This window comes from Pseudophryne corroboree, chromosome 2, assembly GCF_028390025.1.
Source record: "Pseudophryne corroboree isolate aPseCor3 chromosome 2, aPseCor3.hap2, whole genome shotgun sequence".
Classification (NCBI taxonomy): Eukaryota; Metazoa; Chordata; class Amphibia; order Anura; family Myobatrachidae; genus Pseudophryne; species Pseudophryne corroboree.
Genome location: NC_086445.1, coordinates 638,063,950 through 638,089,790, shown reverse-complemented (window position 1 = coordinate 638,089,790; position 25,841 = coordinate 638,063,950). Strand labels below are relative to the sequence as shown.

At 42.5% G+C, this 25,841-nt stretch overlaps 1 protein-coding gene across 2 annotated transcripts in view; it reads right to left on the bottom strand.

Annotated features, from left to right (window-relative positions):
* LOC135041525 (cadherin EGF LAG seven-pass G-type receptor 2-like) overlaps positions 1–25,841 on the bottom strand; it is a 407,444-nt gene that overhangs the window by 248,979 nt on the left and 132,624 nt on the right. For both annotated transcript variants that reach the window (XM_063954943.1, XM_063954944.1), the window contains exons 6-9: positions 17,280–17,368; positions 16,989–17,146; positions 15,445–15,608; positions 10,981–11,106 (exon numbers count right to left, since the gene is read on the bottom strand). In XM_063954943.1, the coding sequence (XP_063811013.1) occupies positions 10,981–11,106; positions 15,445–15,608; positions 16,989–17,146; positions 17,280–17,368 (537 nt within the window). The remainder of the gene's footprint in view (positions 1–10,980; positions 11,107–15,444; positions 15,609–16,988; positions 17,147–17,279; positions 17,369–25,841) is intronic.

Here is a 25,841-nt window from a genome sequence, read left to right as displayed (position 1 = left end):
CGGACACGGTTTATTAGCCAATTCCCTATACCTAAACACAGGGAGACTTGTGGAATTATTTTCATCATATACAGTTCTCTGTTCATCTCATATATATATAGGTACTCACTCTCTCATTCCAGCAGCCGGGCTACTCTGCAATGTCATGCAGCAACAGAGGGCTCTGAGCAGCAATATTGGAAAAGCAGAAGTGAGACCTCTACTTATCTTTTTTCATACCGAGGTGAAGGGAACGGGCCCCTCTCATCCCGATATTCGATGCTGGTAGCAGATATTGGAAAAGCAGAAGGCCTTACCCTCCAAGTACCTCGGTACTAATTCTTCTCTTTTTTTCTATCTAAATTGGATAACTATGTGATTTCCTTTCCATGTACGCACCCTCTCATTCCAGCAGCCGGGCTACTCTGCAATGCTTTAGCAACAGAGAGCTGTGAGCAGCAAAATTGGAAAAGCAGAAGTGGGTACCTCTATTTCTCCCATTCAATACCGTAGTGAAGGAGGCAGGCCCCTCTCATCCTGACATTCGATGCTTTAAGCAGATGTTTGAGATAGCAGAAGGTCTGCACCTTCCAAATACTCCGGTATTCTTTTCTATCTTATTCAAGAAAACATTTTTTTATTATTTTCAATGCTGAATCGAAAATATTGGTATAGGGTATTCAAAACTGTGTATTATTTCCCATTGAGGAGTATTTTTCATGAAGAAACTGTTTTACTGATTTTCAGTTGTGGTTTGAAGCACATACAAACTACACACAGTGATGAAATTAAGCATAAATAACATGCAATGCCATCCCCCTGTCTTCATATGGTGGTGTACTGATTGATATGAATTTTGAACTGAAATCAATGATATGTAGTACCCTCTAACTCCATATTGTGATGAAACTAATCATGAATGACATGTAAATGTTATCCATTTATTTATATTGTGGTGTACAGATTGACATGAATTCTGAACTGAAATTGTTTATTAGCGATATATAGCACTCTCTATTTATCCATAGTATACTATGCAGATGAATATGAATTCTGAATGACGGTCTGAAGTACATACAAACTCTACACAAACGACAAATTGTGCATTATTTTCTGTAGAGCTGCGTTCTCCAAAAAGGAGGCCTACGGCTCCATCTATTCACAATTGGGGTTGGAAGTATATAGATTTCAATTCACCTATATTTATGATATGGTGTACATATGAATTGTGTGTGGATGTTTTGGAAATCATATCTGGTGGTTTAAAGTCGCGCACAGGGAAGTCCACTCTCCTTACTATTGTGGCAATTGGTTATAGACCGTGGGAGAGATTATAATTTAAATATTGGTGCTCGTCAAGTTTTGTGGTAAACCAGCACACTTATATATGATATCACTGATACGTGCTATGAGTACCTTTACCACATGAAAACTCAGAGCATTATTATTGATCAATAGTTTCGCTCATGGCAGAGAAACGTCTGCCACATTAATTAGCACTTATCTTTGAATATATTTCCATGAATGGTCCTATGACCTAATATTTAGGTATGTATTAAATTTGTCTTATACTATTACCTAGTGATTTTGTGTAACTTACAGTTTTATCAAGTGATAATAAAAGTTAAATTTTAATCTATAGATACAGAAAGCGTGCCCCGGGTCAGACTTTTAGTCTTTTCTTGCCCTGCTCTCTTGCAGGTCTACCTCTTTTTTAGTTTGTTGAACTAATTTCCCAGGAGCACCACCAACCCAGTGCCATAGATATTACACTAATTGAGCTTTCATGTTGGTTTAGACATTATTGAGTAACTCCTAGCGAGTTGAAATTTTCTGTGGCCACTTTCCACAGGTCTAGTGCGGTTTCAAATTCTTTTGTACTGCTTACACGCTCCCTACTCCCCTGTGTTTCCTCAGTGAGATACTTATCACGTGGGATTTCTGATCGCTCCCTTATATTGTTATCTATAGGTTTTGATATACCCAGGGGAGCATCATTCTGGAAGTTTAATCCTTTCTGGCTGACCCAGATGGGTGCAGCCTGCGAACTAACTGCGCTTTGGGAGGAGTTTTTTGCTACTAATCCTATTTGTGATAATGCTTTATTGATATGGGATGCTTATAAGGCTTTTCTCTGGGGTTCATTAATATCCAGAGTTGCCCAGCTGAAGATATTTAGTAGACGGCTTGAAAGGGAGCTGGAGAGGAGGAGTGCGGAGCTTGAACAGACCTATTTGCGTAGTGGCCTCGTCACGGATCGGGTGGAATGGCTGATTGTCCATAAGCAGTTGACGGACCTACTCCTTGATAAATCTAAGAGGAGTTTGCTTTTCCGCGCCCATGATTTTTATATTCAGGGGGATCGTTCAGGAAAGTTTTTGGCCTACCTGGCAAGGCAGGAGTTGCCTCCCATCACAGTACATAGCATCAGGAGTGTGTCTGGTGTTGTATGCACTGACACCCCTTCAATAGCCTCTAGTTTCTACTCACACTTTTCAGATGTTTATAGACCCAGGGTGCAGTATACGTACTCAACATTGTCTAATTATTTTGATAAAATAGAGGTTCCTTCTTTAAGTCCCGAGTCACGACAATTTTTGGATACCTTCATTACGTTAGAGGAGGTTAAAAATGCCATTATGTCTTTTCCCAATAATAAGGCCCCAGGGGTTGATGGTCTCCCTATCGAATGTAAAAGACCCATTTGGATTTTTTTGCCCCTAAACTCCTGTTATTTTTTGAGTTGTTGTTACAGGGTGGCATTCTTCCCCCATCTATGGCAGAGGCACTGGTGGTACTAATACCAAAACCGGGTAAAGACCCCCTTCTTTTAGACTCGTACTATCCTATCTCCCTATTGTCAACTGACATAAAAATTCTTGCCAAACTGTTAGCGCTCCAGCTTAATACTGTGGTCTTGAAGCTAGTACATTGTGATCAAACTAGCTTTATGCCGGGAAGATCTACCACCATCAATCGCAGACAACTATTTACGTATATGAAGTTGGCGGGGGATGATTTGGACGGTGGTATCTCTCGATGCTGCCCATGCTTTTGATTCCGTGGAATGGGTTTATCTCTGAGAGTCCCTTGCCAGATTTGGGGTAGGCCCGAACTTTTTATCCTGGGTTAAACTTTTATATTCCTGTCCAGCAACGAGAGTTGTGGTTAATGGTTTTACTACTGAATCTTTTCTGTTGCAGAGGGGTACTTGACAGGGGTGTCTTCTGTCCCCGCTACTTTTTGCTCTTGCTGTGGAACCCTTGGCCTGCGCAGTTAGAGCTGCAGCGAATACAGCGGGGCTCTGGGTTGCGGGCCAGGAAGAAAAAATTGGGCTGTATGCAGACGACATGATTTTATTCTTAAAAGATGTATCCCCCTCATTGCCTGCCCTTTTAGAATTGCTACGGGAATTTGGGTTTTTTTCAGGTATCTGTATTAACTGGAGCAAATCTGTGGTGTTTCCGTTAAGTCCCTCTACTTTACCCCCATCCTCTTATGACCTTTCCCTCCATTGGTGCACTCAATTTAAATACCTTGGTATTCAAATCTCTCACTGCCCTAAAGATTTTGTTGTCCTGAATCTGACCCCTCAGATTGATAATCTGCGTATGAAGGCACGCATCTGGCAGAAACTCCCTTTAACTGTGACGGGTCGTGTAAATATTATCAAAATGATTATTCAACCCAAATTTCTTTATATACTACAGAACTCACCGGTTTATATACCTGCCTCACAATTTTCGTTGATTTTCCGATATATTACTTCCTTTATCTGGGGTGCTAAACGGGCACGTATTGCATATAAAACGCTTAGTAGACCCAGAGCAGAGGGTGGCTTGGCCTTGCCGGATATACGCTTATATTATTTGGCTGCCCAACTTGTACAACTTTATGAATGGGTTACTCCTGGGGATTATTGGAGCCTCCCTGTTGCTCTTTTAGACAGTGCTGGCCACTCGGTCTCTCCGTTGCAGTTTTTATTAGCTAATACTCCGCTGACCTCTCTCCCCCCATTGTTACAACAGGCTTGTAGAGTATTGAGCTGAGAAGCTGCTGGGAGATCCCACGGTGGACCCCTGCTCTCCACTTTGGAATAATATAAATTTCTCCGAGCTCTTTAAAATGGAGGGTGGTTCGATTTGGACATCATATGAAGTGACTGCAGTGGGGCAACTTTACCAGTATGGGGTACTCCATAGTTATGAGTATTTGTCCACTACATATGGTATCCCTAGACAATGTTTTTTTTTTCGTTATTTACAGCTCAGGCATGCTCTGGCGGCACAGCGGCGGGGCTCTGCTCCACAACTTTCTGTATCCCCTGTTCATAAATTAATTCGTACTCTGCCTTCTCGTGGGAAGGTTTCAGTTTCGTACTCCTCCCTTCTCTCCTCCTCTGGATTGGTTGGGCTATCCATCCTCAAGGCTAAATGGATGCATGATTTAGGTGAAATTGGTGAGGAGGATTGGAATCATATATTGGCTTCCCCGCGTGTGGCCTCGGCGAGTGCTAGATTCCAGCAAATACAGCTTTATATTTAACATAGGGTCGACTGGACTCCTTCTTGTCTGTTTAAATTTGGAGGCTCGACCTCTGATAAATGCCCGAAATGCTCTGCTCCGGCTGCTGGGTTCTGGCACTTGCTCTGGCAATGCCCGTGGGTGTATGCCTTTTGGGAGGATGTCACGACATATATAGCCCGTACGGGTATTCGAATCCCGTTGTTGACTCCGCAAATTTGTATATTTGGTCTTGATTTGAGGGACTACCTCCCGCTTCACTCCTGCAATATGTGAATATTGGGGGTAATTCTGAGTTGATCGCAGCAGCAAGTTTGATAGCAATTGGGCAAAACCATATGCACTGCAGGTGCGGCAGATATAACATTTGCAGAGAGAGTTAGATTTGGGTGGGTTATTTTGTTCCTGTGCAGGGTAAATACTGGCTGCTTTATTTTTACACTGCAATTTAGATTTCAGTTTGAACACACCCCACCCAAATCTAACTCTCTCTGCACATGTTATATCTGTCCCCCCTGCAGTGCACATGGTTTTGCCCAATTGCTAACAAACTTGCTGCTGCGATCAACTCAGAATTACCCCCATTGTTCTAGCATTGGCCCGGGTGTGTATCGCTCGCACCTGGATGGCTCATGCTCCTCCATCATCTGCTGATGGGTTGCCCTTGTAAACTCTACCCTTTCCCATGAACGATTTATGTACACCAAACGTAATTCTCTATTGAAATTTGATAAGATTTGGGCTTTATGGAGGAACTCTCCGTACTCTATTGACCCCCTGCTTTAAATAATGAGTAGATAAGGAGAGTGCCTGGCTAGGCACGAAATCTATATAAGAGTCTTACATTTTTGTGATTGGTTGACGATGTCTTTGTTGCTAGGCAGATCAGAGTTTTGAGTGAGTTGTAATTGGTTAGGGCCAGCCTATCGGTGAGTGTAGGGGAGGTGATTTAGTGCATGGAGGGTAGAAACTTCCAGATTTGCTTCCTCTTGTCGGTTGGAAGCCCACCCACCCGCCCTATTGGCTATCTAATTTGGCTCTTTTCAATTTGGCTTACTATTATCTTTCTTTCAGACTTAGTGGGCGGAAAGGCGCTACTGGCCAGTGGTCACTTGTAGCATAAGTGGTGTTGTGGGGCACTTACCCCTTTTGAAGGACGGCGAGTGTGTCCTGCCCTTGTGGGGGGGCGAGGGGCGCTTCCTCGGGGAACGTCCTCACTCTGCTATAGGAATGGGTGGTGAGACCTTCGCAACACAGTTTATGCTGATCTATATAGATGGGGCGTCTCAGTCGCACCCATGACAGTTGGGGCGTTTAGTCGCCGCCATTTTGTAAGATCGTGACTAGAGCTGGTTAGTGGTAGCGTCTTCCTGGCCACCCACTACGAGTGAGGTCATTCCAATTAATAAATTCAATGACCATTTAATCCAACGCAGTTGTGTCCGTGTCTTTATTTTAGTTGATAAGCTAGCTTAAAGTTTATAGTTAATGTCAAGCACAATAAATTAATAGACGGCTTATGTGTGTCGATTGCCGCGGTGTACTGCTTCTGGTACGGCCCGGCTCGCCTCCCTTCATTTTCTTTCCATGTATTCTAGCACGAAATTTGATTCTTTTGTTCACTGTTCTATATCTGTTTTAATTTGTTCTGATGAGTGGATGTGACTGTGTCCTATATCCACATAATGCAATTAATTAATATGTAGAAGAACTACTTGCAAAGCACAAATTTGATTTTGTAGATTTTAATTAGAATTGTTTATTGTAATGTTCTTTTTTATTTTTTTCTCATGCAAAACAATAAAAAAATACTTGATTTAAAAAAAAAAAAATACGTGAAGTGTGAGGTGTGATCTAGAAGCTGTGTAAACAGTCTGGTTCTTATAGTCCTGAAGCAGAAAATGACAGTATTACATAAATTATATGTTAATATGAACCCAGTCCCAAAACCAGATAAGGTATAACAAGGTACCACAGACTGTTGTTTTATATTATAGATAGGCACTATATCTCATTATTAATAATACAAGGGACTGCAAAGCCTGCAATTGTTAATAGGGCTCCTCGTAGGGCCTCAGAAACTGAGAGCAATGTGTCTGCGATGGGGGAATACACAGCTTCCACATATACACACATATCACACACACACATACAGCATGAACATATACAGCATACTCATATAAACACACACATCACACACACATACAGCATGCACATATATACACATCAACAGCATGCACATATACAGCATACATACACATCACACACACATACAGCTTTCACATATATACACATATACAGCATGCACATACAGTATGTACACACACACATACAGCATGCACATAAAGTGCCTTGCTAAAGTATTCACCCCCCTTTGGCATTTTTCGTGTTTTGTTGCCTCACAACCTGGAATTAAAATGGCTTGTTTGAAGGTTTACATAATTTCATTCACAGAACATGCCTACAACTTTGAAGATTTTTTTATTTTTTATTGTGAAGCGCACAACAAGTAGGACAAAATAACAGAAAACTTAAGCGTGCATAACTGTTCACCCACCCTAAAGTCAGTACTTTGTACAGCCACCTTTTGCGGCAATTACAGCTGCAAGTCGCTTTGGATAAGTGTCTATGAGCTTGCCACAGCTTGCCACTGGGATTTTTGCCCATTCCTCAAGGCAAAACTGCTCCAGCTCCTTCATGTTGGATGATTTCCACTTGTGAACAGCAATCCTCAAGTCTGACCACAGATTCTCAATTGGATTGAGATCTGGGCTTTGACTAGGCCATTCCAGCACATTTAAATGTTTCCCCTCAAATCACTCGAGTGTTGCTTTGACAGTATGCTTCGGGTCGTTGTCCTGCTGGAAGGTGATCCTCTGTCCCAGTCTCAAATCACAGGCAGACTGAAACAGGTTTTGCTCAAGAATATCCCTGTATTTAGCATCATCCATCTTTCCCTCGACTCAAAACAGTTTCCCAGTCCCTGCTGCTGAAAAATATCCCCACAGCATGATGCTGCCACCGCCATGTTTCACTGTGGGGATGGTGTTCTTGGTATATGGGATGTGTTGGGTTTGCACCAGACATGGCGTTTTCCTTTTCAATTTTAGGCCCCCATTTAACAACGAGTTTCCTTGCTGGAAACTTGTTTTTGGTGTTAAATGGGACCAATCGCTATTTAACAAGGCTAATAGCGCTGCTAATTAGCAGCGCTATTGGCCTTTCATATTCCCCATACTGCGGCCATGTAAACTACTATTTAAGAACAAGCGCTATTTCTGAAATAGCGCTCGCTTACCTGAAACGGCCTCTTCTGCTCCGGGCAGACGTTAAGACACCGCTACAGCGGAGTCCGTCTTGCGCTCTGGCTCCCCCCTCCCGCAGCAATCCTGGCATGCATCACGCCTGCCAGGTTGCTATAGAGACAGGAAGCCTGAGGAGTTATGCAAATGGCCGCCGCGTCCAGAAATCACTACCACGCATGTGCGGGAATTCGCATAAACCGGTGCATGTGCGGTAGGAACCTAATCCGCAGAAACCATTCATTCGTCAGCGTTGATGCAGTGTAGACATCAGCGCTGACAAGGCAAATACCGCATTTGCTCGCCGAGGCATAGGGTCTTCTTAAATAGAAGAGCGCGATGCCACTATACCATGGCGGGGGGAAATGGTATTTTGAACTTCGGATTTTTCTTCATGATAAATGAGGGCCTTAGTCTCATCTGACTAGAGCACCTTCCTCCATACATTTGGGGAGTCGTCCACATGCCTTTCGGCAAACTCAAAACGTGCCTTCTTATTTTTAACACTAAGTAATGGCTTTTTTCTGGCCACTCTTCCGTAAAGCCCAGCTAAATGGAGTGTACGGCTTATTGTGGTCACATGCGCAGATACACCAGTCTCTGCTGTGGAACTCTGCAGCTCTATCAGGGTTACCTTTGGTCTCTGTGCTGCCTTTCTGATTAATGCCCTCCTTGACCGGTCTTTGAGTTTTGGTGGCCGGTCCTCTCTTGGCAGGTTTGTTGTGGTACCAGGTTCTTTCCATTTGAAGATGATGGATTTGATGGTGCTCCGGGGGATCATCAAAGATTTGGATATTTATTTTTTTATAACCCAACCCGGACTTGTACTTCTCAACAATTTTGTCTCTGAATTGTTTGGAGAGCTACTTGGTCTTCATGGTGTGATGCCTCTTGCTTAGTGGTGTTGCAGCCTCTGGGGCCTTTCAGAAAAGGTGTGTTTATACTAACAGATCATGTGACACTTAGATTGCTCACAGGTGGACTTCATTTCACTAATTATGTGACTTCTGAAGGTAATTTGTTGCACCAAAACATTCGAGGGGATTCATAGCAAAGGGGGTGAATACATATGCACATGTCAATTTTCAATTTTTTATTTATAAAAATAATTTATATAAATTTTTCTCATTTCACACAGACTATTTTGTGCAGATCCATGAAATAAAATTCAGATAAAAAAAAAAAATGAAATTACAGATTGTAATGTAACAAAATAGGTAAAAAGCAAGGGGGATGAATACTTTAGCAAGGCACTGTATAATATACACACACATATCACACACCCATACAGCATGCACATATACACACACATCACACACATACGGCATGCACATATATACAGCATGCACATATACAGCATACATACACACACACATACAGCATGCACATATTCAATGTGTATATATATATATATATATATATATATATATACACACACATACAGTATGCATTGCACATAGACACACACATACTGTACAGCATGCACATATACAGACACAGCTACTGCGCTCCTGTCCGCACTCTGACCACTAACAGCCTTGTGAACCGCTGTTGTGACACAGGGTCTTTGGGTTAATATGGCAGAGCAGGGAGAGGCCAACAGGGTGCAGTGACCTGACCTCCAGGATTCAGGCTGCTGATCCACCGCTGTGTCAAGCTACTGTACCTCTGCTCCCCATCCGGAGAAGCTGCGCCCTGAGCTTGTCACTTCCTGCTCCTCGACGTCTCCGTTGAGACCACCACTTCCGCACACAGCAGCAGCACGCTCGGCTCCGCCGCCACCTCCACTCCCCGGTATCTCTATCAGAAGAAACTGTACCCAGGCCTCCCCCGGGCCTGTCACTCCCGCACACAGCTACAGTATGCTCGGCTCCGCCGTCACCAACACCGCCTCAACCGATCCTAGTCAAACAGCAGAACAGCCTGTGCCACACCATCTGTGGCTGCATCTTCCAGATGCAGTTGTTTGGACAGAAAAGTTATTTTAGCGGGAGCGTGCCACCCTCCAGTAGCAGGCGCCCATAGGCAGCTGCCTAAAGCTGCCTAAATGAGGCGTCGGCCATGGACGGAGCGCTTCTCCTTACTGTGCACAGCGGCTATCTTGCCGGCACCTAGCCGAGGTGCTCCACGAACCTCTCCTCACCAGGTGTCTGCAGGGGTACTCAGATTGCTAGCCGGACTGCTACCTGCGCCTACCACCTTCACAGATAATCTGAAAGCACCCAGGTCCCTCTCATAAGCTCTTTGCACCCTCTGCCTCTGCCTGTCCCTGACTCCTTACCTGAACCTCGGAGCCCTGTCGGACCTTTGCTGCCGCATACTCGCCCTCAGCACTGCCTGCGCTGCGACTGTGGCTGGCTCCCATCGGGTGGTACAGTGGTTTGTGTCCTGGACCTATGCCCTGCAGGGCATGTGAAAACAGAGCCCGGCAGACTCAGCGTTTGTGGTGAGAGGCTCCGCCATCTTTAATTTCTCTCAATGCCTACTTGCTGCACAGAGGCCACGGGCTTTACCCCGCACCGTTTGGGTGTTTCCCTGACACACGCTGACCAGCACTGGCTTAACACCTCCCATCCAGAAACGTGTTTGGTGGGGGTTGCTGCACCCCTCATACTCCTGGCTGCAGGGCACATACCATACTAAGGCAGCCATACCCGACAGGCGTACAGGAACTGAGCTCTCTGCTCATCGACATTTCCTTCTACCTCTGTGGGTCTACTGGACATTTGTGGTCTCCAGTCATGAACTGCTCTTAGACACGGAACTGGGGAAGTGCATTCGCCCTCCAGTGAATTAACATCCTGTAGAGGTACTCGAGTCGGGGCCCCAATTTGGAAAAGTTCAAGTTAGAGAATACTACATTGCCCCTTTATCTTGCTACGAGATCTTATGTACAACTGTCAGCTACCAAGCTACAAGCTGATGCCTACCTATGTTTCATAAAAAAGGACTGATTTCGGCATGCGGATCCAACATTCCAGAACATCTCTGACAAAGCTACATGACAGCAATAACAGATGTTTGGGACTTGTTAGTGCAGAAATTGTAGGTGGAAGATGAGTCTGAGCGGCAATATGTGCTTAAAGTAATGGTTTATGAATTCATATGGAAGGTTTTAGTGGAGCTTATAAAACAATACGGAAACAAATGTCCAGGTTGCATTTAACAGTCTTACCTAGCTCACAATCTTTTCCTCCGTAACCCAAAGGACACTCGCATGAATATCCATCCCATCGGTTTACACATGTTCCTCCATGCTGGCATTTCTTTCCTTCACACTGGTTCTTTTTGGCTGGACAACCTGTAAAGTTGCAATACAGATTATACTTTTTTTCTTGATGTCTTCTTTTTTAAATACTAAGGAATCTTTTTTTTTTTTCCCCCCACAAAACTGTGAAAATAAAGTGGTTCACCAATACATCTTCAATAAAACCCAAAAGTTCACCTTACTAGAATAAGATTTAGGGGAGATATATCAAAGGTTGGAGATTAAAGTGGAGAGAGAAAGTAGTAACCAATCAGCTTCTTTTATTTTTCAAACACAGCTATCCTCCAATCACAATCCTAAAATACCACTCTGCTTTCCCCCCATAGTATTTATTTATTATTAACAGTTTCTTATATAGCGCAGCAAATTCCGTTGCGCTTTACAATTTGAAATAACAATTACAAACTGGGTGATAACAGTCATAGAGGTAGGAAGGCCCTGCTCGCAAGCTTACAATCTATAGTAGCCAAAATATATACCCCAATGTGGTGAGGGTCATAATACATAATAACAAATAGGGTTTAATTTCCATTTTAAAAGAGGAAGTTAGATTCTCACCGACATTAATAAAAACTGTCTGGAAGGGGCTGTTCTGTTCTTCTACAGGGCACTGGTGTATCTATAATGAGCGCAAGGTGTGTGGTGCACATGGGCCCCTGGGTTCAGGGAGAGCCCACACACCGCACAAATAGCACTTGGAAAATGGTCACCGTAGCCATTTTCCGGTTAATTACGCATGCAGAAAAGAGATGTCCCTGGGAGCGCGGCACGGGTGCCATATTCCCAGAGACCTGCGCATGCACAGTTAGCTCTGGCCCAATGCCAGAGTCTACCACACTGCCGGCCAAGAGGGGGCACAATTGGAGACTGCACACGGGCCCCCCTCCTCTCTTAAATCGCCCTTATAAACCAGTGCCATACCTAGACAGTTTAGTGCCCTGTGCCAAAAAGAGAATTGGTGCCCCCCCCTTCATATGCAAAATTGGGACAGTGCGCGCCGGAGGCGTGCTTAAAATATATAGAGGCGTGGCATCACAGGGAAGGGGTGTGGCGACAGAATAATGCCAATTTACATTGCACTGTGCAGTAGTGTCCTGTAAGTCACATTACATCACACAGTGGTGTCAGTTATTTACATCACATAGTAGTGTCTGTTAGTCACATTGCACAACACAGTAGTACTCTTTATACACCTTACGCCACCCAGTAGAGCACCTTACACATGTTATGCCAGGCAGAATCCCTTATACAAATTATGCCAAACAGAGCCCCTCCACCTCATTCCCCTTCCTCCTCATTCATCCCTGACTTTGAGGACATGCTGGCCCTTGTGTTTCTCCATCTACAAATTACCGCTGCTATTTCCTAATCTATACTGTAAGAGTCCCAGCAGTGGGATGATTTTATGAGTGAGTGGTTGTTTCTGTTGCTGAGAGATGTTGGAACCCCACAGATGGGAACTGGGGAGGTATGTTGCTGCTGCGGACCCCCTACAGGTAATAGTGAGGTACCACAGAAGAAGGTGGTGTAAATGTAAGTGGTTGCGGACAGCTAATAGTGAGGGGACATGGGAGAAGGGAGTGTAAATTTGAGTGGCTGGGAACAGGTATTAGTGAGGGGACACGGAAGAAGGTGGCGTAAATGTAAGTGGTTGCTGACGGGTATTAATGAGGGGACATGGGAGAAGTGGTTGTAAATGTGAATGCTTGTGGACATGTATTAGTGAGGGGACATGGGAGAAGATGGTGTAAATGTGAGTGGCTGGGCACAGGTATTAATGATGGGACATGGGAGAAGAGGGTGTGGGTGTGAGCTGCTGGGCACAGGTATTATTGAGGAGACACGGGAGAAGGGGGTATAAATGTAAGTGGCTGGGGACAGGTATTAGTGAGGGAATATGGGAGAAGGGGGTATAAATGTAAGTGGCTGGGGACAGGTATTAGTGAGGGAATATGGAAGAAGGGGGTAAAAATGTAAGTGGCTGGGGACAGGTATTAGTGAGGGACACGGGAGAAGGGGATGTGTGAGTGGCTGGGAACAGAATGGATAGAGGTGAAGAAAAGGAGAGGGAAGACCGAGAAGGGGGAGGGATAAACTGGGAGTATGAGGAGTCAGGAAGGGGAGGTGGGAATGGGGATGAGTGTGAAAAATGTTATGTGTATTGGACAGGTGTGTAAATCATTTACACACCTATCCAATACACATACATTTTCACACTCATCCCCCTTCTTCTTTCATCCCTCTCTCCTTTTCTTCACCCTTTATCCATTCTGTTCTTTGTGCTTTCTTCTGTATACTACACCCCCTCCAGTTTCCCCCTTTCTCTGAGCTGCCCTGTATTTTACCACATGCTGCACTTTATATACCCCCCCCCCCCACAGACACCCTGCCTCCATCTTCCTTCTCTCCTTTTCTTAACCCTCCATCCATTCTGTTCCCTCTGCTTCCTTCTGTTACCTCCTCCCCTCCAGTTTCCCCCTTTCTTTGAACTGCCCTGTATCTTATCCTTTAGATCATCCCCCCCACCTCCCTTTCCCCAGTGAGCCCAGCACAACTATGTTTTGTGTTAACTGACCTACTTCTTCTACATGTGCGGCGGGAAAGGAGGGAGCCAGTGGGGGGCAGAGAGCGCAGGTGGACAGCTGCAGTGCGGCCTGGATAACTGTATGTAATTTATATTGTGCGGTGCGCATAGGAGCCGTGGCGGTGGGGCATGACAGGACAGCAGTGTGGCCCTGCAGGTGTTGTCGGACGGTTCTCCGCCGACAGAGCATATGTGCTGTGTGCACGGCAACATCGGCACACTAGTTATGGCCCTGTAGTAAACCCAAAGATAACATTTTATTCAACCTCCAAGAGATATGAACAACAATAACAGTGAAGAACTTAATCCTTCAAATCTGAGCCAATTTTTGAATGTCCTTAAAGGTGTTAAGTAGTCTTTTTAGTCCACAAAATGCACACATTTCCCCTGGTAAGGGTGGCTGATCTTCTTTCGCCAAACAGGACCATTGTCCAGGCAGTCCTAAAGGTTAAATATCTAAACTGTATGAGAAAACAGCCCCATCTAGTGTAGCATATTAATTCTAAAATAGTGATTTAGAAAATTCTATAATAAGTAATACACACATTCAAAAGAGTCTCTATGCAGTGTTTAGATTTTTCCTGCAGGTCTCTTATTAGAGAATCCTAGTTATCTCAAGGCGATTTAACATCTGGAAACAAAATAATGATGAATATACATATTGATAGAAAAGGTCCTTTAGGCAATATCCACTTAGGCGAATCCCATACCATACACCATAGGTTCTCAAACTCGGTCCTCAGGACCCCACACAGTGCATGTTTTGCAGGTATCCCAGCAGGTGCACAGGTGTATTAATTGCTCACTGACACATTTTAAATGGTCTACAGGTGGAGCTAATTATTTCACTTGTGATTGTGTGAGGAGACCGGCAAAACACGCACTGTGTGGGGTCCTGAGGACAGAGTTTGAGAACCACTGCCATACACTATGTAGGTGCGTGAAGTAAATGCACTGCACAGTAGTGTATCACAGAAAAAGACACTCAACAAGTGGTATCTATAGTGCAACGCACTTGCAAAAGTTTTCAGTGTTCAATAAGAACCCAGATATAAAGTGCATGAGCTTGTGCCAGTCCACTTTTGTCCTGAGATCCACAATGCCACTCAGATGTTGGTTATAAAAGATATGGAGTCCGATGTTTGCTTATATAGGACATCAGGAAAATGACCACTGCAATATTCAGGGGTCTAGTGATCCAGAGTCTATCAATTTTATGCAGATCGTGGTGGGCTCTGGGGCTATTATGAAGCTGGGGTACACTCAGCAAATATGGGCCTTCTTGCTCAAAATTTAGTATTTGTAACAGCAATCGCGGCAATGATAACTATAGCCGCTTTGACCCTCTTTGATAGGAATGGCGCATGTGCAGTTCATGAAATTGTTATAGGTTGGTGACCTTCCTCCGAGCATTCTTAGCTACTGCACAAGCGCAGTAGATCCATTAAAACACCATTTTGTATTTTTAATAGTTAAATGTAGTAATTAGTAGTATATATAGGGCACCCAGTGGCTCCTGACAAAGTTCAGCCAGTGGGCATCTCAACACCACTGGACCACAGGGGACAAAATGTTGACTTCGACATTCTCATGTCGACATGATGATATTGACATCATGACTGTCATGACCGTTATAAATATTATAAAACACCTCTATATGGAGGGCCCTAACCTGAAACCTAAACAAGGAGAAGTTACCCTGGCTTTCTTTCACAATTGTGACACTTTTTTCAGCAAAACTTTCTTTACATTATTTCTGCAATTTCTCATTCTTTTATGTAACTTACCTGGAGCAGTTCCGTTGTTTGCAATAAAATTCCCTAAGTCCATTGCCTTGTTATCTATAACCAGGTCTTTCATGCAGCCTACAAAGTATCTGTGTAACACTGGGAAATCCTCAGGCAGGTTTGGTATGCCTCCCAGTAAAAGTGGACCTGTTAGATCCAGGGACCTGTACCAGAAATGATAATAATAATGAAGAGCTAAAATGAAGACATGAATTCACTAGTACTGCGGAGCCTCCCATGCATTAGATCACTAACCGTTATGACACCCATCATGTCAAGCTATTCTTCTTGTTTAATCTGACTCTTCTAGTTACTCTTTTTGTTTTTTTTACATTAACAGCACATTCTTGTAGTTTGTTCTATTCCAATGAAAAACATTTCACTTAGGTAACTCAGTATGTTGATCATGCCGTTTGCTGTACTGCCAGATTGCATATATGGTGTGGCTGATACGGAACAATGTGCTGCGGTTCAAGTAGGTTCTGGCTTGTGTCATTTTAAAAACCATATGTGTTCCCCATGTTCCACTGTCCTTTATTTCTCCGTTATCACTTTTAACTTAATTAGATTTAGTAGCCTAATTCCTTTTTTCCCTAAATTCTCATTGTGCTTTTCTAATACATTAGCTTATTCCTTACTATGGAGAGGACCCGATTCTGAGTTGGGATTAAAGAAAGAAAGAGCAAGTAGTTGTGTACATGGACAACCCATGCTGCAATGCAATGGGTGCAAATACATTTTATTTTTTTTTTGCGTATTGGTTCAAGCCTGGCTTCTTTTGCATGTAGTCCATAAATGCTAGAAAGCTTTTTTTTTTACACTGCAGTTTAGATTTTCTCAAATCTATATCTATCTGCGCGTTTTAAATCTGTCCCACCTGCAGTGCAACATGATTTTACCAAGGTTCAAGGTAAAGTTACTTTATTCCCAACTCAAAATCAGGCTCTGTTTCATGTCATCTTATAGAACACTGTATACAGGGCCTGATTCAGAGATGGATGTAAATCCGATATTCCACGCTCCTGATCAATTTTTGGCAGCCTGTACATGTGCCATGATCACATTGTGCATAAGTTAAGGTGCTGCTGCAGTCCAGCGCAATGAGGATTCACTTGCAAAGTGACTGACAGGACGGAACTATTTGAGGGATGTAAGCGGGAGTGGCTGCAAAAACGCAGACATGGCATGGTCATTTTTCGGGGTGTGTATCTGACGTCAACTGCGAGTTCTTAAATACAGAAACATCGTACTTTAGTCACCACTTCCTGTGTCCAGTCTGCTTGTCCATAGGTCTAGCCTTAAGCCCGATGTTCCTTGTTCTTGCGTAAAGTTTGCAAATGTGTATACAAATTGCAAATGAGTTGCGATAGTTACGATGGGGTCTGTTCATTTCTGGGCAGCTGCTTTGCTTGTGGAAATCAGCAGTTGTAAAGCCGAAAAAAGTTGTACTTGCAATTGCATTTACATCAATCTCTAATTTAGGCCATTGTCGGATTTTCTCCTTCACAGGCTTCTAAATTATCTATCTCTTGAATCACACTTACTTCTTCGTTCCTGACTGCATTCCCTGGGCAGCACAGGAGTAGCTTCCTAGGATATCTCCAAATCGTAAGGACATTTCAGCGTTACAGTCATCAATGGTCACCACAGCTACCTTGTGGTCCGAGGGTCCCTGCAGATCCCCAGACTTACCTACAATTGGCTGAACAAAACTATCAGCAGTGAAAAAACAAATAACTGGAAGTTCTGCATATTCTGGTACAATAATTCAAACACTGACTCACATAAACTTTGTTACTATTACATGAGCTCTTAATGTAACATTACAATCTCACCTTGTTGTAATAATGGATATAAACTGTGTGCCACTGTCCATCACTTACTCCACCAGGTAAAAAGGGAGATACTGTTGTAGTAAATTCTCCTGGACAGACAGAAAAAAAATTGTCTAATTAATGGTCGGAGGATAATACTAGAGACAAAATCAAACTGTAAACACACTAACACAAAACAGAGCAGCGCATGAGAAATAAGCTGAAACTTACAGATGCCCTTGAGTTATAAACAGTTCAGGTTTAGAGAGAAGACTACGGGCTAGATGCATCATCGCTTGGGAAGTGATAAAATGGAGTGAAAAAGTTCCAGCCAATCAGCTCCTAACTGACATTTTTCAAACACAGCCTGTGACATGGCAGTTAGGACCTGATTGGCTGGTTCTTTTCACTCTCCATTTTATCACTTTCCAAGCGATGATGCATCTAGCCCTGGATATACCTTGCTGAATCTTAAACCTAAACACTGCTGATATATTGGTACTCTCAAGAATGTCCATCTTGGCAAAAAAATAAAAGATGAGAAACAGAAAACAGGTGTCCCCCAAAAGATGTCAGGAAACTCTCAGGCATGGGCATAACTATGGCGGTGTGGCTGGTGCCAAGGCACAAAGCGCAGGATGCCCTGGGGGCGGAAGCAGGCGCAACGCAATTTCTATTTGCCCATTTTTTATGCCTGAGCAGCAGGTTGCAGCTTTCCCCAGTTCCCGTCTGTAGGGAGCTCTCCACATACTAACAGTGATGTGCTCCTCATTTTGAGAAGCTGCGGACTGCGAACAGCATCAGTAACCTAGGTGTCACTGAGCTGCAATAAACTGTTTATACTATCCCGGCTTGCAGCCGGACACATCACAGTGGAATCTGTATGATGACCGGGACCGAAAGCCCAGCCCTACATATACAGCAAACAGAGGACACTATTAAGGGTGGCCACCCCAAAATTCAATAAAGTTTGTTTCAATACATTATTGAATATCACTGGATCACACTGCAATATTTGGGACAATCTGAACACCAATTTATATGGTGTGAATGTCTAGTTGTTATTTCTGCTATATGTATAACTAGTTTGTGTTACTTCTTATTATTGCCACTAACTCAAGCAGGATTTGACATTATTCAGTACAGATTGCAGATTCTTTAACGCTCCCTCGCCGACCACCAATCCAGCGAACGCCTCTGCCTGTCAATCAGGCAGAGGAGTTTTCTGCCAATGCGAGCTGGTCACGTACGCGCAGGACAGGAATGGGGCACCGGGAATGGGGTTATTGCGGTCGCATCGCTTAGCTATGCAGCCTGAATAACCCCCTAACATCATATCATTTTGTACAAACTTCATAACTAATGACTGACTGCTTGTTCATTTAACAAAATACATACCAATCAATGGTGCATTTTATCTAACATCTTACTAATAACAGTACTCCAAAACTCTTTTTACAGGTTGATGAAATAGAATGTTTTAATTATATTTTAGACTTTCTGATGTTCTTAAAACTTGTATGTCATTTATTGGATATCATTGTATAGTTTTATATATTTTACTATATCAATTCGAAGATACATCTCAGCGCTAGCATTCCTTTTGTTCCTTCTTTGTTTTTTGTTGTTGTTTTTTTTCGGGGGGGGGGGGGGGTGTTAGCAATCACATGTAGAATACAGCTGCAGAGGGATATTTATATATTTATTATTTATTTATTAGCAGTTTCTTATATAGCGCAGCATATTCCGTTGCGCTTTACAATTAGAAAAACAGTTATAGAACAAAACTGGGCAAAGACAGACAGAGGTACGAAGGCCCTCCTCACAAGCTGATATTTCTCAATCTATATGCATATCTAATAGCCTGTCAATCATATTTACAGAAATCTTTTTCAGCATTCGTTATGTTTGGGATTATCATCAGTGTCAGTAGTGCTACACATTTCTTTGTTGATTGATATGTGGCATAATGTGGCATAATGTGTAAGGAGGTGGAATTCTACTGTGTGGCATAATCAGTAAGGGGCATTGCTACTGTGTGTCGCATCATGTGTATAAGGGATACTACTGTGTAGTGTAATGTAAATAAGGGACACAACTGTGGCGGAATGTGAATTAGGTGTACTGTAGTGTGGCTACATCCCTTCCCCAAGAGACCACACCCCTTTTTGGGGGCCGAGCACCTTTTGTGCATGCTGTCCCTATTTGAATATTGTTCTTTCTGGCACAGGGCACCATATGTCTAGTTACAGCTATGCTCCCAGGATCAGAGATGACATGTAGATACCATAACTTGTAGAGTCAAAGAGCTTTGCCTTTCCATGTGTCCACAAAGAGTGACCACCAAACAGACCTCTACTCTCAGAATTCTTTTCAGGCTGTCCTCCTAGTGTTGTGTCTAGAACTCACCCAGCTATACACAGTACACAAACATCCTGAATTTACCTACATAGGCCTAGGAACATAAGAAACCTTTTGACCATTACTTACGTGGAATTCCAATGCACTAACATTTCCGATGATGATATTTTAGCATATTAATAACCAAATTAAGTGATATGACAAAACATGGCAATATCTCTGAGTCTACAGCTTTCCAAGCCGTGCCATACATGGCAAGATATAGGAAAGGTATATGTAGACACATATAGCTTGAGACTAAATACTACAGCATTTCATTTTGGTTATGTTTATTAACAGTCAAATGACTCCATTATCAACACTGAAAGAGAATAATACTAGGATTTGTGTGTGCTCATCTGTCAGTTGAGAGCAATAAAATTTATATAGAATAAAATTAGATGATAGATAATGGGGAGGTACTGTAAATGCTTTGCGGAATTTGTATACAGGTTGAGTATCCCATATCCAAATATCCGAAATACGGAATATTCCGAAATACGGACTTTTTTGAGCGAGAGTGAGATAGTGAAACTTTTGTTTTCTGATGGCTCAATGTACACCAGCTTTGTTTAATACACAAAGTTATTAAAAATATTGTATTAAATGACCTTCAGGCTGTGTGTATAAGGTGTATATGAAACATAAATGAATTGTGTGAATGTAGACACACTTTGTTTAATGCACAAAGTTATAAAAAATATTAGCTAAAATTATCTACAGGCTGTGTATAAGGTGCATATAAAACATAAATGCATTCTGTGCTTAGATTTAGGTCCCATTGCCATGATGTCTCATTATGGTATGCAAATATTCCAAAATACGGAAAAATCCGATATCCAAAATACCTCTGGTCCCAAGCATTTTGGATAAGGGATACTCAACCTGTAATACATTTTATCGTCCATTGAGTTTTACACTATTCTGCATCTTTATTTAACACCCAACTAATATACACCTTGGAACAAATGTAGTTATATGCAAGTTGTACCAAAAAGTATAGTTGGAAATTATGACTACATTTAACAATACACAATTTGCTTAACTGTTAAAAATTACTTAAAATGTGTTAATTACTTTAGTTCTTTATTAACAGTTTCTTAAATAGCGCATCAAATTCCGTTGCACTTTACAATTGGAAACAGTGATAAAATAAAACAAAACAATTAGAAACAACAGTGAAAAAACTGGATAATAACAGACCATCACAGAGGTTGGAAGGCCCTGCTTGCAAGCTTACAGTCTATAGGGAAGTAGGCATTGATACACAAGGATAGGTGCTATTGCATAATGGGCCACCAGATTGCAAAGATTCTTGGTGGGCTGTAAAGGGGGGTACTCACGGAGCGATATTCTAAGCAGTCTGACTAGATTGCTTAGAATTTAAGCATTATCGCTCCGTGTGTAACCTCTACAGCGATAGCGATGCGCAGCCCCGCGCATCGCTATCACTGGTGCTAGATTGGCCTGCCGTGCAGGCCAATCTAGCAGGTCCCTCACTTCACCCGCTGGGTGAAATGAGCGGCCCCCCCGTCTCCCCCCGCACGCTCAGCACACATCACGCTGTGCTGAGCGGTTCGCTCAGCACATATCTCTCCCACATCGGCCCGTCTATATGGGCCTTAAGACATGGTCAAACAGCAATGTTAGCCTGGGGGTCAGAAGGATGGGAAAATGAAGAAAGAGAAAATATGTACAGATATGAGTGGACTTTACAGTGGGGATGCTATTGGATAGGAACGTTTATGATGGTAATGTGAGCTGTTCTGGAATCTGATAAGCTTGCCTGAAGATATTTTGAGATAAATGAAGAAATATATGTTGATGTAGTTTGGTTAATGGCCATGTTTGTGAGTAAAAATATTTTACATTGAATACAGCAGAATACAGGTAATCAATGGAGGGACTGACAGAGTGGATCCACAGACAATGAATGTCTAGCTAGGAAGATTAGCTTCGCAGCTGCATTCAGAATGGATTGATGAGTGAGTGAATGAGTTTCTTTTTGGTAAGACCAGTAAGAAGACTTTTGCAATAATCAATGTTGGAGATAATGAGAGCATGGATCAGAAATATCGCCCATCGGCTGTGATGCACAGCTGATGGGATATGTCTGTGAATCATATCGTTCCCAGACATATCAGGTGTATACACCCGCTAACAGTTTCGTGGTATATCAGTCGATTGCTGGAACAGACTAATATATATATATCACATTGGGTGAGATGTTCTAAGCATTGAAAAGTGATACATTTCATGGTGATAAAGTACCAGCCAATCAGCTCCTAACTGCCGTGTCCCAGGCTGGGTTTGAAAAAATGACAGGAGCTGGTTGCTTGGTACTTCATCACAATGAAATTGTCACAACTGAGGGCTGGTGCTCACTACTGGAAGCCTCAGTTGTAGGTTATGAGGTATACTTAAATGTGAGAAGCCAGATAGGACTCCTGGACATGCGTGAACCTGCAGTACCTAAAGCCCGAAGGCATGACCACAACAACAGAGGATATGTTCAACAGGTTTAGTAAATGAACTCAGCTCACAAATGATAGCGACAGTTAGCAGTATGGTAACAGGATGACAAGTCACAGCTCTCAGAGATGCACATAGGAAGTCTCTAGGTGTGGTACAATAGAACAGTCTTAAAGGACCTGGAGATGGCGAGTCCTTTACCAGACCAATGCACTGAAGAGCTGTGTTAATAATGTTGGTTTGCAAACTGTAGCTTGAGAGCGAGGAGTTATGTAGGTGATGCTTGTGAGAGCAGATACAGGAGATGCTTGAGCGCAGATACAGGAGATGCTTGAGCGCAGATACAGGAGATGCTTGAGCGCAGATACAGGAGATGCTCGAGCGCAGATACAGGAGATGCTCGAGAGCATATACAGGAGATGCTTGAGAGCACGGATTACCGGAATAGAGGAACAGTGCACCGCTGGAAGCTGGAATGCTGGAAGCCGGTGTTATAGTAATCTGTCAGATTGCAATGATGAGACACTGCAGAGTCAGGCTGCACCATGGAGAGTGGAACTGGTGCGAGTCTCTAGTGGAGTTTGCAGGCAGGAACGACCACAATAGGAAGAGACTGGTTTCACTAGGATGACAACTGAAGCACTGGCAACTTTCCAGCCCAGGAACAGGATATTTATACCAGCAGGGAAACAGGGATTGGCTGGCTGATTAAGCAGAGTCTAGAGTGCAGCTGCTGGATAATTAGGCAGAAACCAGAGTGCAACTGATAGGCTGAAAAGTAACATGTGATGAAAACAAACATGGCTGCGCCCATGTTTGAACTTGGAGGGAAAGACTGTTTTTAACTTGTTTTAACCATGAAGCTGCCAGAATCACAGTGAAGAGACTTGAGACAATGAGATGCAGCGTGCTTCATGCAGACAGTGCAGATGGAATCCAGGCTTGGAATGCTGGGACAGTCTCAAGAGGCATTTAGAAGGTAAATACTGATAAGGAATTACCTGGATCGTGACAGAAATGTATCATTTTTCAAGGCTTAGTACATCTGGCCCTTAGGTTTCATCCAGTGTGTGCGTGTGTGTATTTACTTAAACTCTCCTGTGTGCAATACAGGTTCCAGTATGCCGCAGGTACCACAACACACTGGAACAAACAGAATAGTATTTCCCTGTGCTGGACGTATGACAGCTGCAAACAATGATATATTCCGGAGTTATCCACCGGAAACAACAGAATATCACAATATAGAATATAATATCATGTGCGCTATCACACTGAATGAGTATAGGTTAAAGTTCCAAACCCGTTTGCTTCCAAATGTCCACAGGTTCGTAATTACAGTCTTAATGGGTTTTCTCCAATGGGTGGTACATGCGGAAAGAGAAAACAAATAAACCTCCAATGTGGAGTAGTTCCTTTGAACCTTATACAGAGAAATATTGGGGGTCTATGGAATAAGATATGTCTTCTCCTCCGTGTCTTTATATGATTCTATGGGCCCACCAAAATTGTGTGACGATCATAAGTGCCAGATGCTCACTTTCTTGCTTATAGCAAAACAGGCGGGTAAACACATATAAAGGTATCTTTCAATCCCTTATACAACACGATCTTCTCCTAAAATTTCTAATTCTCTGGGTTCCCTCCAAAGGATGGTACATATGAAAAAAAGAAAAGGATGTCAATGTGTAGTGGTTCTTAAGAACCTAATACAGAGAGATATGGAGGATCTATGGATTTTATCCTCTCCTTTGTGTCTTGATAAAATTCTATGTGGCCACCCAAACTGTTTGGTAATTGCAAATACAGGATGCTCACTTTTTTGCTTACATAAAAACAAGCAGGTAACCCCCCATCAAGGTATCTTTCACTTTCTTATGGGACACAAATTATGTTGAATTTTCAGCTTTCTGACATAACACGCTTACATGTGTGTTTACTTGAAGTGTGCGTGGTATATTCACATAGCAGTTTCTTTGGGTCGCCTTAGTAGTATACATCCACCAGTATGCCGTTTGTAGGTAAAAAACGGATTTTATTAAACAAAAAATACAAAATAAAATTGAGGACGAGGGTCACCTTAACAATGGCAGGTGTAACATTCCCAATAGAGAGTAAGAAACAAATAAGGGCCCAAATGCTCTCACCAACTCCGCTGGGTGCCACAAAGATAAAGATCACCAAGTTCTCAAAAACAGCATGCACCAACGCGTTTCGACTACTTTGGTCTTCCTCAGGGTGATGGTGGTGGGATCCCAGAGCAATCTATTTATGCTCTGACATGTCCCGCCCCTTTTTTCATACTGAAGTGGGAAACTACGTATAATCACATTTAAATGGATCTATATTTCACATATTCTAAAATAACTTAATATTTTGTTAGAAAAAATCCTGGACACATTCTATAAAACATGTTTAAAAACTTAAAAAACACTTAAATCCCGTTTTCACGGGTTGTTATGGCAACCGTTTTGCTAAGCCAATCATAGCCTCCTCCTATCAGAGCACTAGAGGTCCCGTTTTCACGGGTTGTTATGGCAACCGTTTGGCTAAGCCAATCATAGCCTCCTTCTATCAGAGCACTAGAGGTTACTCTGGTGTTACCAGTACGCCTGGAACGCACGCGCCGGTTTGCGCGTCAAATACCGGAAGTGTAGATGACGCGTTTCCTGTGCCGTGCGTTCCACAGGTCCGCGATGCCGGAAGTGTGCGTTCCACCTTCCGAAACTGGCGGAGCTTCTATGCCCAAACTTTCTTGTGCGCATAATGTGATTTATTTAAGTAGATAGGTATGTTGGCAACCTACAAATGAATTAATACAGGAGTGTATCTGTTTTTTTATATATATCTCTGAGTCTTTACATTCAAGTGAAAGGGTTTTAGAAAATTCCAATTATCCCTACTTTGTTTATATTCCTCCTATATATATTCTAAAAAGGAGGGTTAACAACTATTCATTGATTATATTCCTCCTATACAGTACATACCCTAAAAAGGAGGGTTCACAACTATCCTTTATTATGAAGAGAATATTAGGTTCATGATTGGATCATGATAATTGCCCATATATATATATATATATATACTTATATACACATATCCACACATACATATAGAGATATATATACACATATATGCACTACCCCTACATATATGGTATACAGGGATATTTTTGTCACTATACTGGTTACAAAAACCATTTTAATTCAAATTCTACATTGAATCCAGATGGTACCAGGGTCTTCATATCGTATATGTACTTCATTTCTGTTTTTGCTAGTAGTGTATTCGTATCTTTTTTTCTCCAGTTCCCATCTATTTTCTTGATCCCTATAACCAGAACAATGGAATCCAATGAACATTGATGTTTCTCCTTAAAATGGTTGGATAAATTATGTTTGTCCAATCCTTTCTTTATATTGCGCGTGTGTTCCCCCCATCTTTCACAAAGCTTTCTTGATGTGCGTCCCACATATTGTAGATTGCATTTGCACTGAATTAAGTAAATACAATTAGTGCTGTTACAGGTGAAAAATTCCTTAATCTGGTATATTTTACCACTTCCTGTTGCTGGGAGTGGTAGTGCATATATGTGTATATATATCTCTATATGTATGTGTGGATATGTGTATATAAGTATATATATGGGCAATTATCATGATCCAATCATGAACCTAATATTCTCTTCATAATAAAGGATAGTTGTTAACC